The sequence below is a fragment of the Pithys albifrons genome, chromosome 24, assembly GCF_047495875.1.
Source record: "Pithys albifrons albifrons isolate INPA30051 chromosome 24, PitAlb_v1, whole genome shotgun sequence".
In the NCBI taxonomy this organism is placed as follows: Eukaryota; Metazoa; Chordata; class Aves; order Passeriformes; family Thamnophilidae; genus Pithys; species Pithys albifrons.
The window spans coordinates 7,264,070-7,281,672 of NC_092481.1; the positions used below are offsets into that span (position 1 = coordinate 7,264,070).

The 17,603-nt window shown below is 53.0% G+C and overlaps 2 protein-coding genes across 8 annotated transcripts; one reads left to right on the top strand and one right to left on the bottom strand.

Moving 5' to 3' along the window:
• The first annotated feature begins 56 nt into the window (after positions 1 to 56).
• On the top strand, positions 57 to 3,854 carry PNRC2 (proline rich nuclear receptor coactivator 2). The gene is made up of 3 exons (XM_071576993.1): positions 57 to 266; positions 1,147 to 1,349; positions 1,754 to 3,854. The coding sequence occupies exon 3, from the start codon at positions 1,772 to 1,774 to the stop codon at positions 2,210 to 2,212; it is 441 nt and encodes a 146-aa protein (XP_071433094.1). The 5' UTR covers positions 57 to 266; positions 1,147 to 1,349; positions 1,754 to 1,771; the 3' UTR covers positions 2,213 to 3,854.
• A 217-nt stretch (positions 3,855 to 4,071) lies between these two features.
• SRSF10 (serine and arginine rich splicing factor 10) lies at positions 4,072 to 16,396 on the bottom strand. 7 transcript variants are annotated; one of them, XM_071576988.1, is made up of 7 exons: positions 16,243 to 16,396; positions 13,583 to 13,689; positions 11,845 to 11,946; positions 10,596 to 10,758; positions 9,150 to 9,203; positions 8,879 to 8,980; positions 4,072 to 5,193 (listed from the first exon to the last, which is right to left on the bottom strand). In XM_071576988.1, the coding sequence occupies exons 1-7, from the start codon at positions 16,305 to 16,307 to the stop codon at positions 5,175 to 5,177; spliced, it is 612 nt and encodes a 203-aa protein (XP_071433089.1). In that variant the 5' UTR covers positions 16,308 to 16,396; the 3' UTR covers positions 4,072 to 5,174. The 7 variants fall into 7 exon arrangements, with proteins under 7 accessions (XP_071433089.1, XP_071433092.1, XP_071433090.1 ...); XM_071576991.1 differs by lacking the exon at positions 8,879 to 8,980 and having other exon boundaries at positions 9,150 to 9,200; XM_071576989.1 differs by lacking the exon at positions 8,879 to 8,980.
• Positions 16,397 to 17,603: the final 1,207 nt, after the last annotated feature.

Sequence of the window (17,603 nt, forward strand, 5' to 3'; positions counted from 1 at the left end):
CCGCGAGCGCCGCGCGCCCATTGGCTGAGAGCGCGGGCCGGGGGCGGCGCTGAGGGTGTTGAGCAGCGCGGGGCGCGGCCGCCATTTTGTGAGGGAGCGAGAGGGCGGAACGGGCGGACAGACGGGCGGACAGACGGGCGGACAGACAGACGGAGCGGTGAGGGCAGGCGGACCGGGTCGGGGCGGCGGAGAAGCAGCGCGGGGGCGGTTCCGGAGGGCCCGTGTGCGTGTCTGTGCCCGTGGGCGAACGCAGCGGACTGAAGTCGGTAAGGGCCGGGCGCGGCCGCCGCCATGTTGCGCTCGCTGAGGGCACGGGTGGGCCCGGCGGGGCCGCAGGGACGGGACGGGACAGAGTTCGGAGGGGGAAAAGGGCTGGGCGGGGGAGCAGCAGCAGTTGGGCCGGGGCCGCGCTGTGCCCTGACTTGAGTCCAAAAAGGGTGAAAGCTGGAAATGGAGATGGGCGGCTCCTCGGGAGCTGAGGGAGGGATAGGCTGGTGGGGTCTGTGATGGGTTTGGAGAGTTACAGGAAGGAGGTGAAGAGATTGGAGCAACTGAAGATTAAAGTCTTAGAGATCCCAGGAAAGGACGAGCCATGGGCTAAACAGGAAGTTAGTGTAAGAGTTAACAAGGCGTTACTTGGCTAGCGAAGGTGAATAAACAGCTGACAGATGCGAAATGGGGCTCTGGGGAGTGCGGTGGCGTCATAGGAAGTGTCGGAACACGGAGGCAGTTCCTGAGCTGGCCCCAGTTAGGTGGGTGCGTTCTCCAGGGGCAGTTCACAGGGAGGGTTTCTTTGTGCTCAGGTGATCCACGGAGCTCCAGTTCCCCTAAAGATAATACCAAAGTATTTTCCATTGCGTTTTACTTCTTTCGTTAAAAAAAAAGGATCTTCATTGCCTATTGAAGACATGCCTATATAAAGAACATAATAAAAAGGGTGTTACTGATGAAATGCAAAGTTTGGTGCTGAAATTTTTGCAAGTGGAGCAAGACAAATGCTGTCCTGGCTTTTTGGGTGGGGGTTCGTTTGAGCATATTGTCATTTTTAACAAGAGACTCAGCTGACTGTGAATTTGCTCCACCACCCCCCAGATCAGAGCAGTCGTTTCCTTCATGTGCATTCCAATTTCCTTCTCCTTTGTGCAGTGGGACGTCTCCCTGGGAGCCCCTGCCGAGAATCCGATGTTGGGCTCGGCCCCCTGGCTGCAGACAGCACATCAGCCCATGAAAACGCCTATTCCCAGCCAGAGGAAGGAGTCCAGCACCAGGCAGCACCTGTTCTTCCAGGCTTGGAAACAAGAAAGGGGGCAAGAGTTGGAGAGTGTGGAATCTGAGCAGACAACCGAGAGGTGAATGGGGTGGGAGGGGGCAGTTCCTGCAGGGGGTCAGCAGGAGGTGCAAGTACCGAGTGCTGTCTGGCTGTTGGCTCTGCCAGTTCAGAGACCATCTGGTCTGAGGTGGTTTATCAGAGGAATCCTGGCACTGAGCAGGAAGCCTGGCAGGAGTGGGTTTGTTGGTGCAAACTTTGCCCAGTGTTGGGGTGGCAGGAGCTTGGTTTGATGTGTCCAGCTCTCAGCAGTAACACCTTCCATTGCTGAAGTGGCACCCAGTAGAAGAAGGAAGAGCCACTGCTCAGAACTGATCCGAGTCTTGGTTAGACTGATTTTGCCCAGACTCCAAACATTATCTGAAATGTGATCTGTTTGAAAAGAGAGTAACGACAGCCCCTCCTGCCTTTTCTCCGTTTTTACAGGTGACATTAAAGCTGAAGATGGGTGGGGGAGAAAGGTACAACATTGCAGTTCCCCCGCCTAGAAATGCCCCCAAGAACCATCAGCAGCTCCAGAGCCGGCCGAGGAGCAAAGGGCAGGGCCCGCAGGTGAAGCCCCACCTGCAGAAGGACAGAGGGCCCGGCCGCAGCCCCCGCCCTGGCGCGTGGCAGGCCCTGCCCAAGGGGGCCAAGGGCAGCGGCCCCTTCCCCAGGAGCCCCCCGGGCTGGAGCCCCCCCGGCTGGAGCCCCGCCCTGCCCCAGCACCGCGGGCTGTTCCCCCCCCAGGGCAGCCCCAACTACGCTGGGGCCAAGTTCAGCGAGCCCCCGTCCCCCAGCGTGCTGCCCAAGCCCCCCAGCCACTGGGTACCTGTGTCTCTGAAACCTTCTGACAGGGAAGTCATGACGTGTCAGCTGAAAACCTTACTGAAAGTCCAGGCGTGAGATGCAGCTTCTCCCGTTGTTCAGAAGGGATGGAATTTCCAGGGTTTCAGATCTGATCATTGTTGTTCCCAACTCCAGGTGCAGCCCAGGGGTTCCTGCTGCAGTCTGGGCAGAGGGGGCAGGTTTGCACTGCCCTCAGATTTTACCTCAGAACTTCAGTGCTGTTCATGTCACTGTGAAGTGTTTCTCTCTAAAACCAATCAAATCAGGCACCATTTATTGTAAGAGTGAATGGAACTGTCCCAGAATCGGAATTGTGGCCTCCTTGGATCCTCAGCAAAGCAGCTCCTGCCTCACTTAGTGCAGCACCAGCTGGATAAACCCACCCTGAGCTCTGGTCAGGTGTTGCTGCTGCTCAGCCTGGTGTGCCACGTTGTGCCAAACCAACCCTGGGGTTGGCTGAGCAGGAACCTCCCCTGGCCCGGAGAGCACAGACCGTTCTTGCTGTGCCCTGAGCTTTGGTGGCTCTGCAGGGGGACGAGCACTGCACGCCTGGAGTGCTCTGGAACGTTCTGGAAATGGTGGAAGAACCTGAGGCAGCTCCAGGATGTCTGTGCAGCTCCAGCAGCGCTCCCAGGAACCCCCCAGGCAGTGCCAGGTGACTGCCAAAAGCCCCCCAGCCCACCCACTGCACTGAGTTGTGAAATACGTTTTTGTATCAGTGTTTGTGAAGATACAAACGTGAGGCAGTTCCTTAGACTGGTCTTAAACTGGTTCCCCTCAAGTAAGAGTAGTTTGGGGCAGGTGTTCAGTGTTCTCCCAGGGAAGACAGAGCCATGTAAATAGATGTAAAACATTGTAGCATATGTAAATTTTTGCTGGGCTTTCCTGCACAGGAGTATTTTTAGTACAAAACTGCTGAATGTAAGATGACCATGTTGAGTACTGGCCTGGTATAAAAAGTTATTTTGTTAAAAAAAAAAAAGACATTTGTGGCTGTGCCCTTGCACTTCACATGCACGTTGTACTTGGTTGTGAGCTCATTTTTTCAAGTAAAATCAGTGCACAAGAGTCTTATTTACATTTTTTAATAAAATAAAAATAACTTAAAAAAAGCTGTTGGAGCTGATGAAGTTTCAGCTCCTCGTGCAGGAGAGGTGTGTGTGCAGTGCTGAAGAAACACTGATGTGTCCCACTGCAAATCAAGTGTTTGATGGGAAGTGCAGCTGGCCGGGTGTGGCAGAGCAGGGACTGTCCCCGCCGTGGCCCCGAGGGCGGTCCCTGCTCTGCGAGCCACCCTCCCGTGCAGTGTTTGCTCAGATCCTGCAGCAGCAGCTCCTGTGCTGCCACCCGGCTGGTCCTGCAGCAGGAGCAGCTGAACTGAGAACAGGATCATCCAGGGATCATTGAAAATACAGGAATTACTAAAAAAGTGCTTTAATTTGAAAGGGACTGTTGCAGACTGTGAAACGCTCTGAGGTCTCTCTGTACATTCCAAGCACAGTGGCAGCTGAATGTTTACAAATTATTGCTCCAAATTGGATGGAATTGGCAGTCTCTAAAATCGTTGTGACCTGGACCTTCACCAGAGTTGTATCCCAGCTAATTATCTGTTCTGCATTTCAAACTGTCAGTCACTGATGGTGTTTGTACTAATTGGAAACAAAAAATTTAAATAAACTTTTTTTTTTACCCCCTAAAAGCATCTGTCTGTTTTCAGAGGGGAATGGGAAAGGGCTGTGACATCATTGGGGCAGGTCCCTCCGAGGAGGTTTAACTGCAGCCTCCTGGATGCCCTTCCAGAGGTTTGGGAACACAGGGCTGGAAAAACAACACTAATTAAAATTCCTCACAGAACCAGCACCTGGCACTGCTGGGGCTCCATCTCCCACACTAATTAATCGAGTCAGAAGGTGCTCTCAAGTTATAGTCAAAACTTGTACATTTTATTCCCAGTTCACAGGGTTATTTTTGCACAGATGGAACACAAAACTCAAGAAGAAAGGATGTGGATGAATAAAACATCAGCATCTTTGATCAAACACACTACAGGGTACAGAGTCTCCCCTTCCTACAAGTCTCATCAGCAAGAGCATCTTTAGACAAATATAGCAATGGACTACAGACTTTTAAGCAAGTTACAAGATAAATGGAGAAAACCAGCAATTCTTAATGGGTGATTATGTCCTAAAATGTGTCAGTTGATGCCTCTGCACTTCGATGTGCTGTGCCCGTCCCTGCCAGGACACTGCCCTGCCCTGGGGCAGGGAATGGCTCCGGCCAGCAGGGAGCCCAAAGAACATCGGAACGGACAATTCCACTCAACAGGCTGTACATGAAACATTTGAAAAGACAGAAGGGATAACATCGAGCTTTCAGAGACCAGTCTATCAGAGTCCCTAATTAAACACCCAGCTACTTAACCACTAAATTGGAGATTTTTATTATCAGTTGGGTGCATGGACTGTAGGTGAAAAAGAAGTTCCAACAGAGCCTTCTCTGAGTGCAGCCACCCATCCATTGCAGAGTTTGGAGCACAGCCATTATTTCAGCAGATGTTTTGTTTGTTTTTCACACACTACAATTCTACAAATTTCGCAGGAATGACAGATCTAGTTTAGCACAGGAAAATGCGATTCCCACCGTTCTTGAGACTCCAAAAGAAAGATGCCTAGACATGATCTTTTGTAGCCTGCAATGTCCTTGCATTCCAGCTGTGCATAACCTGCAGGAAGCTTGCACAGGACAGGCTCCTGTTAATAGGGCAGGGCTGGGGCACCTGCATCAGGGAAGGGAGATGGTATCTAGATGGGCTGTGGCTGGACTTGCACGAATGCATAAACATTCCCTGCCCCTTTGGCCACATCCTGCTAACTCGTCCCCAACTGACAGGCCCACAGAACAGCTTCTTCACAATTTTTCCATGGGAGCAAGAACTAGGACAACATCTTTATTCATGCACTCTTGAAACATCGTGGGTTTGTGTTCGGCTTTTCTGGCTTGTTCATATACACAAGTCAAGTCAAAGTTTAGTCCTACCTCTGGGAGAGAAAGAAAGAACCATCAGAACTGGCAGACACTACATTATACTTGCAATGAACTGGATTTTCAAAACAAAAAAGATATTAAACTGTGCTATACATCAATGTTGAGGCACACAATCATAAGGACATGCTGACACAATAGTTAAGGAATAGTTCGTTACTCTGCAGTCTCCACTCACTCAGCCTGCACTGGGAGCTGTTCTCCTCCCTGTGCCCCAGCCCTGAGCCCAGCCCTGAGCCCAGCCCTGAGCCCAGCCCTGAGCCCAGCCCTGACCCCAGCCCTGATCCCAGCCCTGACCCCAGCCCTGATCCCAGCCCTGACCCCAGCCCTGACCCCAGCCCTGACCCCAGCCCTGACCCCAGCTCTGATCCCAGCCCTGACCCCAGCCCTGACCCCAGCTCTGATCCCAGCCCTGATCCCAGCTCTGATCCCAGCTCTGACCCCAGCCCTGACCCTAGTTCTGACCCCAGCTAAGCCCAGCTCTGACCCCAGCCCTGACCCTAGTTCTGACCCCAGCTCTGACTCCAGCTCTGACCCCAGCCCTGACCCTAGTTCTGACCCCAGCTCTGATCCCAGCTCTGATCCCAGCCCTGAGCCCAGCCCTGAGCCCAGCCCTGATCCCAGCCCTGATCCCAGCCCTGAGCCCAGCTCTGAGCCCAGCCCTGATCCCAGCTCTGAGCCCAGCCCTGATCCCAGCTCTGAGCCCAGCCCTGATCCCAGCTCTGAGCCCAGCTCTGAGCCCAGCTCTGAGCCCAGCTCTGACCCCAGCTCTGATCCCAGCCCTGACCCCAGCCCTGACCCCAGCCCTGATCTCAGCCCTGAGCCCAGCCCTGACCCCAAATCTGATCTCAGCCCTGACCCCAAATCTGATCTCAGCCCTGACCCCAGCCCTGACCCCAGATCTGATCCCAGCCCTGACCCCAGTTCTGACCCCAGCTCTGATCCCAGCTCTGATCCCAGCCCTGATCCCAGCAGGACTGACGTGCAGGGCCCTGACAAACCAACCCTGCTCTCCCCATGGCTGTCAGGAAGGCCCCTTTAGGAAGGATTTAGTCATGAAGACCAGATATACAAAGCTGAAAAGGGTGGGGGCTTCTGCTGTGACAAGCAGAAAGCTGTGAGGTATTCACAGCTCAACTCAAAGTGTGAGTTTATCAAGGCAAAATTGGAGTGTCAGAACCTCCCCCAGTGCCAGGAGGCACCTCCATCTCTGAATGGCCCCAGCAAAGCTTTGTCAGCTCCCTCAGCATCACTGCTGGCACCAGGTTTGATATGGCAATTACAAACTGATCAGGTGATACTAAAATCTGACTCTATGCACCTTCACTGCTGCTCTGATGGAGTTCATAACCAGGCTAATAAGATCTGAATTATAACCACAGGGCAAGTTCATCCAGCAATAATGAAAGTTAATGGTAAATAAAATTCAATATATTAGACTAAAACTTATGCTCAGCATTCTCATTTTGCCTTGTACCCCTTAAAAATGTGAAATGACATTTACTCAGTCATTAAATGATTGATAAATTCCTGCCTTTACTGAAATACCATAGTAAGGATTTTACTCCATGAGGGGTGCAGAGCTCTGTCCTAACCATGCTCTGGAGCCAAATTCTAAAGCTACAATAATTCCAGTGGGTCAGTATTTCCTTCATTTTTTTATTACAGCATGTTTGCTAAATTTACAGCAAGCAGAAAATAAGCTGGGTCTGTAGTTACTTTGATCAAAACATTGATGTTTTAAAGGTAGTACACAATATTGGTTAAAAAGAACATATAAAAATACCTTTTTAGAAGCCTCTATAAGAAAGGAAATACAAAGTTTAACCCCACAACTTTCCTCTGCTAGAGCTGCACTCTACTGCTACAGTTTTAAATAGACTTTTTGCTGTTTTTGAACTATACATCCAGGAAAGTCTACAAAATGAAAGGAACGTGCATATAAATGATTGCATAGCAGAACATGAACATTGGCTGCAAACAGGAAAGAGAAGGTGAGAAACTGCCCAGTGTACACAGACATGGTCACCCCTAATGCTCCTTCTCCACAGCCCCTGCACCTGCCACAGGCCCTGCTGGAGCCCGGGCCCCAAACCTGGCACATTCTCTAAAAAGGGACTTCTGGCCATCAGTGTCTGTGTGTGCTGCCACACCAGCCAGTGAGGACACTGAGTGTTGGCTGCTGGCTTTGGAAAGTAAATAGAGAACACAAGGCCAAAGCCATTTCCATAACAAAGGATGGAACACTGCTGAGCTCACACGCTGGGTTTGCTATTCTAAATATATTGTATTGGTGACAAACTACATAGCCAGAGATGCAGCTCTTGTTCATATCCAACTCCAAACGCTTGTTCTGAAGTGAAACAACACCTGGTAACCAAACCACTATCAATGTGAGGAAGGAGTGGTTCAGATTTGCCTGGCCAACTCCTTCTGCTGTGTCCAAGCAATCCTGCCTACCCAGGCAGAGAAAAGGCTACTGTTTGATACCTATGGACACACCAACTAACCACAGGAGTCATTGGCATGAAGGTTTAGCTCTTATATACTGTACACACACAACAAAACTATCTACTTGTATCTAACAGCAGGAAAACTAAGCAATTTTATGGTTAACTGCTCACTAAAATTTAGAATAGATACAAAAACTGCATAAAATGTACACACAACCTATTACTGAGTTGCTCTGCCATTTGCTGAAATCTGAATGTAATGTTGCATTTCTAGCTGGGTTTTCTCCCCTCACACCTTCACAGCAGCCAGGCAGAGGCAGCGACGCCTCTGTCCCGACAAGTCACGACACTGCACAGTCTCCCAGACCAACTCTCTCCCCGTGTTGTACACGCAGTGTCAGTACCATCTCTCCAGGGCTAAACCCTCCAAACTCTCTCTGCAAAGAGCTCCAGTCACTGCCCCAGTGGTGCTGGTGGGCAGGGGAGCCCCAAACCCTGCCCTGGGCCATGAACAAACTGCAGGGGAGCCCCAAACCCTGCCCTGGGCCATGAACAAACTGCCAGGCTGACCCGGCAGCCAGTGCTGCACTACAGCTGTCCAGTTCTCTGTTTCTCACAAAGTTTAGTGTTAAAAGAACCAGTTAAACAGCTGGTTTAACTGCTCAGCACAAACTGGGACCAATTTCTCTGTGGGTGTGACATTTGTAAAAGGACAATGTTGCAAGTTACTATCAACCAAGTCATCACCAATATCTAAGCATTAAAAATGCAAGTCTTTACAAAAATATACATAGAGACACCACAACCCAATCAGTAGCTGCCCATGACATGTTACCAAGTGGACATTCTCTCTCCCTCTCTCTCTCTCTGTGGCTTCTCAACACTGTTTGAATTTTAACCATTGTTGGCTACAGGGAAAACTGACAAAGAAAATATTTTTAGCACTGCTGCAACATCATATTCCTGATAATTTAAGTAAACTGAACTGTGTGTAAATGAATCTTACATGCCTAAACCAACATGGATACACTGTTAGTGGCCACTGGACTTGGGACTAGTCCAAGACCTCGATCTGGATTTTGACCTAGATCTAGAATGTGATCTTGACTGGGATTTGGATCTAGCTGGTTCTTTTTTCCTCGACTCCTTCTCATATCTTGAGCTGGACTTATAGTGTGTTTTAGAATCTGTCTTAGAAGTGCCTCTAGATTTGGTGTGAGATGCAGACCTAGACCGTGATTTAGCCTTCATTTCTTTCTTGGGCTGTGACTTGGATCGTGATCTTGAATTGGACTTAGATCTTGAAAAAGATCGATTGCGGTGTTTGAACCTATCAGAATAAAGGGGAGAGAGGAGATTTGAATGTAAAAACACTATTCTCACACATCTAGAACATTAAAAATTGTTTACCGTTTTTGCAGGAGAAACTTTTTTTTTTAACCTACAGTTCAAGGAACACAGTGATCTAGTTTGGAATTGAAAGGTGCAAAAGTGTTTACCTATCGTTGTCCGAGTGGCTTCTGCTGCGGCGAGGCCTTCCCGCGGGTCTGCTGCTGGAGGGCACAGCAGAGGAGGGAAACAAACACCCACTTAAATACACAGACACTCAGGAAACCAAATTCCAAGCTCTGCTTTTCTAAATTACTCTCCAGTGAAGCACAGAATGGCTTCGTTCCCTGTTTCTGCTCTGATGCAGCATGCAAGGCACACAAACCCCCAACCTCCCCACAGTTCTAACAGTTAAATGGTCACTGAGGTGTGTTCCCCCAGCAGGCTGACCCCACACACACCCCACTCCCTTCCTGGGGCTGTAGGATCTCACACACCCCCCTCACTCCCCTCCCAGGGCTGTAGGATCTCTCACACACCCCACACTCACTTCCTGGGGCTGTAGGATCACACACACCCCCCTCACTCCCTTCCTGGGGCTGTAGGATCTCACACACCCCGTCACACTCCCCTCCCAGGACTGTAGGATCACACACACCCCACACTCCCTTCCTGGGGCTGTAGGATCTCACACAGACCCCTCACACTCCCCTCCCAGGGCTGTAGGATCACACACACCCCACTCCCTTCCTGGGGCTGTAGGATCTCATACACCCCCCTCACTCCCCTCCCAGGACTGTAGGATCTCACACAGACCCCACACTCCCCTCCCAGGGCTGTAGGATCACACACACCCCACACTCCCCTCCCAGGACTGTAGGATCACACACCCCTCACTCCCTTCCTGGGGCTGTAGGATCTCACACAGACCCCTCACTCCCCTCCCAGGGCTGTAGGATCACACACACCCCACACTCCCCTCCCAGGACTGTAGGATCACTCACACACCCCACACTCACTTCCTGGGGCTGTAGGATCTCACACACCCCCTCACACTCCCCTCCCAGGGCTGTAGGATCACACACACACCCCTCACACTCCCCTCCCAGGGCTGTAGGATCACACACACCCCACACTCCCCTCCCAGGACTGTAGGATCACTCACACACACCCCACTCCCTTCCTGGGGCTGTAGGATCTCACACACCCCTCTCACTCCCCTCCCAGGACTGTAGGATCTCACACAGACCCCTCACTCCCCTCCCAGGGCTGTAGGATCACACACACCCCCCTCACTCCCTTCCTGGGGCTGTAGGATCTCACACCCCCCACACTCACTTCCTGGGGCTGTAGGATCTCACACAGACCCCTCACACTCCCCTCCCAGGGCTGTAGGATCTCACATACCCCCTCACACTCCCCTCCCAGGACTGTAGGATCACACACACCCCACACTCCCCTCCCAGGACTGTAGGATCACTCACACACCCCACACTCACTTCCTGGGGCTGTAGGATCTCACACACCCCCTCACACTCCCCTCCCAGGGCTGTAGGATCACACACACACCCCTCACTCCCCTCCCAGGACTGTAGGATCACACACCCCACACTCACTTCCTGGGGCTGTAGGATCTCCTGTAGCTGTAGTCGAAGGAGCGGCTCCGGGAGCGCCTCCTCTCGTAGCTGCGGCTCCGGGACCGCCGGTATCTGTCGTAGTCGTCGTAGCGAGAGGAGCTGTACAGGTTTCTCCCTTCCTTGGCTTTCATTTGATTTGGTGCTGTGAAAAAAACAGTATTGAAGTTAAAAAACATGCCCTGCGTTGGTCACTTAGTGACTAACCCATGTCTGGTGTTTAGCAGAGGCTCACTCATGGTTCTCATCCATGATTCCAGCAGGGATGTTTGTGAAAGGACAGAGAGGCCTCTTGGTGCTGCTTTAACCACTGCACAGAAATTGATGCAGCCTCGTGGGTATCATAAACCCAGGAAAAAAACAAGCAACCCCCCTCAAAAACAGTAAGTGATGCTCCATAAAACCAGAATACAGAGCTGGCAGAGGAGATTTCAGGCCAGCTGCAAACTGGTATGGCAGGTCAAACCCATGACTGAGACAGTCTAACATTCCTGAATTTACCCAACAGTGAAAGCTAACAGGGAATTAATCAAGGCACAAACACACACAGGGCACTCAGCACATGTGGCGGTGCCTGGCACTGAGGGAAGGCACAAACACACACAGGGCAGCACAGGCAGCAGTGCCTGGCACTGAGGGAAGGCACAAACACACACAGGGCAGCACATGGAGCAGTGCCTGGTGCTGAGGGAAGGCACAAACACACACAGGGCAGCACATGGAGCAGTGCCTGGCACTGAGGGAAGGCACAAACACACACAGGGCAGCACAGGCAGCAGTGCCTGGCACTGAGGGAAGGCACAAACACACACAGGGCAGCACATGGAGCAGTGCCTGGTGCTGAGGGAAGGCACAAACACACACAGGGCAGCACAGGCAGCAGTGCCTGGCACTGAGGGAAGGCACAAACACACACAGGGCAGCACATGGAGCAGTGCCTGGTGCTGAGGGAAGGCACAAACACACACAGGGCAGCACATGGAGCAGTGCCTGGCACTGAGGGAAGGCACAAACACACACAGGGCAGCACAGGCAGCAGTGCCTGGTGCTGAGGGAAGGCACAAACACACACAGGGCAGCACATGGAGCAGTGCCTGGCACTGAGGGAAGGCACAAACACACACAGGGCAGCACAGGCAGCAGTGCCTGGCACTGACTGAAGGCACAGCCCCCCCAGCAGCACAGGCAGCAGTGCCTGGCACTGACCAAAGGCACAGCCCCGGGCACTCACTCTTGCGGTCGCCCTGCGCGAACTGGATCTCGATCTGCCGCCCGCAGATCCACTTCCGGTCCAGGTTGTGCAGAGCGTCCTCTGCGTCTCGCACATCTTCGAATGTGGGCGGGTTAAGGGGCTTGGCAATTGGAGCAGTTACACAGTTGGTACTTAAAATAAACATCAGTTATTTTCCAGCTTTACAGGCAGCTTTTCTAAGTTCTTTTGTCGTGCTACACTACACACTAGTGAATTATTTTTTAATTAACCACCAGCTGAGAACTCCTGTAATAAAATTTAAATCTGGTAACATGACCATGAATTCACCCATCACCAAGCAGTTTCTATGTGATACTCTAACTTTTCTCTTCTCCCACTTGCACTTATGCAGAGAAAATAAAGGTATCCTTTTCAAAATACACTCATTAATGGTCATTTAGTTCTCTCCACTGCACTGAGCTTATTAAAGTTAAACCCTAGTTCTAAAATTGTGTTGGACATACCCACAGTAAATACCAACTACTGCTGTTAGAGCTGGGATAAAGCTTTCCCAAGAGCCTCTGGGTTTCAGCAGTGCCAGGCTGTGTGCACAGACCCTGCCCAGCGTGGGTCAGGGCGGGCACTGCCAGCAGGGCCCCCAGGCAGGGCCTGGCACTCCCCTCAGAGCTGGACTCACCCCCTGCTCAGCCACAGGGCCCACAGGGCGAGTCCCTTCTCCCTCCTGAGCCAGCTCAGCTCTCAGCAGCGCCAGCTCTGCACAGACAAACTGCCCTCCATACACCCAGAACAGACCACAGGTACAGCAGCACTCCCAAGAGAAATATTACAGGTTTTGTCAATGGACTAAACCAGAATAATTCACCAAATTACTGCTTACGTGACAGGCAGAAGAGAAACTGTTACTCTGTAGGATACATCAGGTATGACTCCTTTAATCTTGGCCACCATTCAACTTCATCTTGACCTTTAACTCTTTAAGTGCTTGTCAGAAGGACTTGTCATGAGATGCTTGGCCAAAAATGACAGATGGCTTTATCTTTAACTTTGAAAAACAACCTTTTCCCCCTTTTGCAGATAAAGCGAAGCTTTGTCTCCCATTATGGCTTGTCCTTCTTCCAGCTTTTCTTTACTTTTCTTTTCCCAAACTCTCCCTTCTCTTCAAGCCTGATCCTTAAGAGGTCTTTGGCTTGTCTACTTGCCTTAATTGTTGAACTCTACTCTAAAGGTTCTTTCATGCTTTCTCTTTGGGGTCGCCATTACTGTACAGCTTTACATTCTGAGGCAACAACAGAGGACAGCAAATTAGGGGACAATAGTAAAGAACTTCACCTCATTTTTATACAATCTGATTTCCATCAAGTGATTCCAGTTTCCATTTGTTAAATTAACAATATATTATATTGGAACACCAGCCACAATTTGCTAAGCACAACTTTACTTACACACACCAGTGATAATTAAAACGTGCCAGACAATTCTGAGTCAGTGACAAATTTGCATTTAAATCACACAGCATTAATTTCAGTGGCATAAGCAAGATTTATATTACTGGACTTGATTAAGTCTTGCAAAAAAGGCAAAGAACAATCGAGAGAAGTTAATCTTCAAAAACAACAAAACACCACGACATAAGTAAGACACTTATTAGATACAACACAAAAATAAACTGCTTTTTCACGTAGATTGGTTACCTCTGACACAAACTTGAGTTTCAAACTCCAACACCCCTCACTACTGAGCCATCTGGAGAAAGGATATTGAACGTAAGCAAAGCCCCTGGGCCGGCGGGTGTAGAAGTCGAGCGGGACATAAACGTCGACGATGGGCCCGTAGCGGCCGAACTCCCGGCGCAGATCCTCGGACCTGCAACGGCACGGGCGGCGCGGGGCTGTCACTGCCGGGGGCAGAACCGCCACCGCGGCACAAACGGGCCCCGGGGCAGCGCCCGGGACAGCGCCCGGGACAGCAGCGCCGCAGGAAGGCATCGGGGGGAAAGGCATTCGGGCAGTTCGCTGCTGGGAGAACACGGGCATTCCCTGGAACAAACGGGGAGTGAGGAGGCTCCAGATCCACCCCGGCAGCTGCGAACCGGCTCCAGATCCACCCCGGCAGCTGCGAACCGGCCCCAGATCCACCCCGGCAGCTGCGAACCGGCTCCAGATCCACCCCGGCAGCTGCGAACCGGCTCCAGATCCACCCCGGCAGCTGCGAACCGGCTCCAGATCCACCCCGGCAGCTGCGAACCGGCTCCAGATCCACCCCGGCAGCTGCGAACCGGCTCCAGATCCACCCCGGCAGCTGCGAACCGGCTCCAGATCCACCCCGGCAGCTGCGAACCGGCTCCAGATCCACCCCGGCAGCTGCGAACCGGCTCCAGATCCACCCCGGCAGCTGCGAACCGGCCCCCGGCGTAACTCAGAACAAAACACGCACAGCTGAGGAGTGATGCAGGGAAGGCAGGGCAGGAGGTACCAGCAAAGGTTGGCAGAAAGCAAAAAGAACCCAAAAGGACTGTTGAGAATTATTATTATTATTCTTCAAGTGCCTCATGTAATTCAAGGGTCATTTTGCAACACACAAACATCAATTATAAGCTCCAAATAAACACTCCAGGAATAACCCGGGCACCCAAGCTCATCTACACTGAATAATCAATACTTCCAACCACATCAAACAGAACAGACCTGGAGGGAGCAACACTCGTGCCCTCGGGACAGTTTTTCCAAAGGGTTGGCTTTGGAGAGCTGAGACAAAACCGCCCAACGGCGCCTACCCCTGGAACAACCACTCACCACAGAGGGCTCTAAACCACATCAGCTCCTTTACGTGCGTTTTGGGGACATTGAGGCCAAAAACCTGCACGAGAAAGGCTCAGACAATACCATATTTAGGTGGGATAAAGAGTTATTACTATTTTTTAGTATTTTTACATTTCTCTTTCTCATCGGTTGGGAAACAATCCCCACACAGTCCGTGCCGGCAGAGACCACAATGGAAACACCTCCAGGCAGGATCCAATCCCAGCCTCCCGGGGAAGCCTCAGTGGGATCCACATCATTGTAAAGAGTTTGGGAGCAATCACCCTCCTCAGCTGCTCCTACGGTAAAATAAACTACTGGGAAGAGCAAAGGAAATTCATGCAACAAAACCAGTTTAATTCGAAGCTATTCAGCTCTGACCACACGGTCCCCAACACACTCCACTCCTCCCTGCACACGCTGCTGTTGGTTGCTCAACAACTTCGATACGAGTTGGCCAGGCAGGGTTGGAAAACTTGGATTTTATAGATTTAGAGCTCGCAGGGACTTCCATACAAATTCTAACAAAGTTACCAACACCGGAGTGCTCCGACACGACCATTCCACACCAAAACGCTCCACAAACGTCCCACAGCCGGTGCCAAACACCAAAACTGCAAAGGAGGCGTGGGGAAAACCAGCGGCTTCCTAAAAACATCAAACAAGACCCTGCACGACACACGGCGCGACTGTTTCAAACCCCTGGGGGAAGTTCTGTCGCTCATTTCCAGCTGTAAAGGGACTCAGGAAACTGGAGGTTAAATTCTCCATCTCCTGTCACTTGCTTTGGGATAATTTGGAGCACGTTGCACGGATGATGACAGAGGATTTCCAGCCAAACCCCCTCCACTTTCCGTGCTATTCCTGCGCACTGTACTTGGGGTAGATTAACAAAGAAATTTTCTAAATCTTCAAGTACAATCCACGCAGCGACATCCCCGAGCCGGCAGCACCTCCCGCCCCACCGGGGGAGCCTCGCCAGAATTTTGGGGACTGAGGCGCTGCCCTCTCCCATCCAACAGCTCCTGAGCATCCCGGAGCGCCCCGAGGCGGCGGCGGGACTCGCACTGTGTCGCGGCCCAGCTTTGTTCTGTCTGGAGACGGAGCTTTGTGGAGGGGCGGGGAACGGGCAGCACCGCGAGGGGAGAGAGCGCAGGGGGGAGAGGGGAGAGCTGAGCAGGGGGAAACCGAGCAGGGAGAGCGCAGGGGAGAGGGGAGAGCGGGCAGAGAGGAGCGGGGAGCGCAGAACGGAGCGGGCAGAGCCGAACGGGCACAGCAGAAATGAGCGGGCAGAGCTGAGGAGGCCGCACAAAAAGGAGCGGGCAGAGCTGAGGAGGCCGCACAAAAAGGAGCGGGCAGAGCTGAGGAGGCCGCACAAAAAGGAGCGGGCAGAGCTGAGGAGGCCGCACAAAAAGGAGCGGGCAGAGCTGAGGAGGCCGCACAAAAAGGAGCGGGCAGAGCTGAGGAGGCCGCACAAAAAGGAGCGGGCAGAGCTGAGGAGGCCGCGCAGGCCGGAGCGGGCCGGGATCGCCCCCCCCCCCCCCACGCGGGACCCCGTCGCGCGCGGCCTAGCGAGCCCGCCAACGCCCGAGCGAGCCCCCGGGCCACCGCCGCTCACCGGGTGTCGTCGGCCACGTTGCGCACGAAGAGCGAGGTGTTGGGGGGCCGCAGGTATCGGGACATGTCGGCGGGGACGGGGCGGGAGCGGCCCGGGCCGAGCGGAGAGGGCCGGAGTGCTGCGCCCGCCAGCGCCGCCTCTCGCGAGACTTCCCGCGCCGCTTCCGCCGAGAGCCCCACGCGGCGCCAACACGCGACCGGGGCCCGCGCCGCGCATGCGCAGAGCTCGGCCCGGCCCGCCGCGCGCGCCCGCCTTTCCCGCCGAAACGCCGGGCAAGATGGCGGCGGGGCCGCACCGCCCCCCCCCAGGGGACCAGCAGTCCCCTCAGGGTGCGCTAACCCCCTCAGGGCACCATCACCACCCTCAGGGCGCCATCACACCCCTCAGGGGTCCAGCACTCCCCTCAGGGTGCCATAACCTCCTCAGGGTGCCATCACCACCCTCAGGGCGCCATCACCACCCTCAGGGCGCCATCACCACCCTCAGGGCGCCATCACACCCCTCAGGGGTCCAGCAGTCCCCTCAGGGTGCCATAACCCCCTCAGGGCGCCATAACCCCCTCAGGGCGCCATCACCACCCTCAGGGCACCATCACCACCCTCAGGGTTCCATCACACCCCTCAGGGGTCCAGCACTCCCCTCAGGGTGCCATCACACCCCTCAGGGGTCCAGCACTCGCCTCAGGGGTCCATCACACCCCTCAGGGCGCCATAACCCCCTCAGGGATCCATCTCTTCCCTCAGGCCGCCATCACCCCTTTCAGGGTGCCATAACCCCCTCAGGCCGCCATAATCCCCTCAGGGTGCCATAACCCCCCTTAGGGATCCATAACCTCCCTCAGGGATCCATAACTCCCCTCAGGGATCCATAACCCCCCTCAGGGATCCATAACTCCCCTCAGGGATCCATAACCCCCCTCAGGGATCCATAACTCCCCTCAGGGATCCATAACTCCCCTCAGGGATCCATAACCCCCCTCAGGGATCCATAACTCCCCTCAGGGATCCATAACTCCCCTCAGGGATCCATAACCCCCTCAGGGATCCATAACCCCCTCAGGTCCCCTCAGGGACTGAAAGACTTGGAGCTGTTGCAGCCCTGCTGTCTGTCACTAGTGGATTTTGGCTTTTTAATATTCATGAATGAAAACTGGGTGGACATTGCTGTTCATGCCCTGGCAGTCTCACACTCAGAACTGCCTGGCTTTTAGTTTTTGAGTGACGGATGAAGTTCAATCACTAACACAGGAGGTGTGTGTCAGATATATTCACCACTCTTACAAAAACAAGGTAATTTATGGTGTTTGTACTCTCAGTGGTCTGTTCAGGGCTCTGCAAAAGGAGATGTTGGTCTCTGACAAT

Coding starts and splice junctions, on each gene's coding strand:
- PNRC2 (XM_071576993.1), top strand. CDS start 1,772: ATGGGTGGGGGAGAAAGGTACAACATTGCAGTTCCCCCGCCTAGAAAT.
- SRSF10 (XM_071576985.1), bottom strand. CDS start 16,307: ATGTCCCGATACCTGCGGCCCCCCAACACCTCGCTCTTCGTGCGCAAC. Junction 10,759..11,844: donor CGCGCAGGGCGACCGCAAGA/GTGAGTGCCCGG, acceptor TTTTTTTCACAG/CACCAAATCAAATGAAAGCC. Junction 8,981..9,149: donor AGCCACTCGGACAACGATAG/GTAAACACTTTT, acceptor TTATTCTGATAG/GTTCAAACACCGCAATCGAT.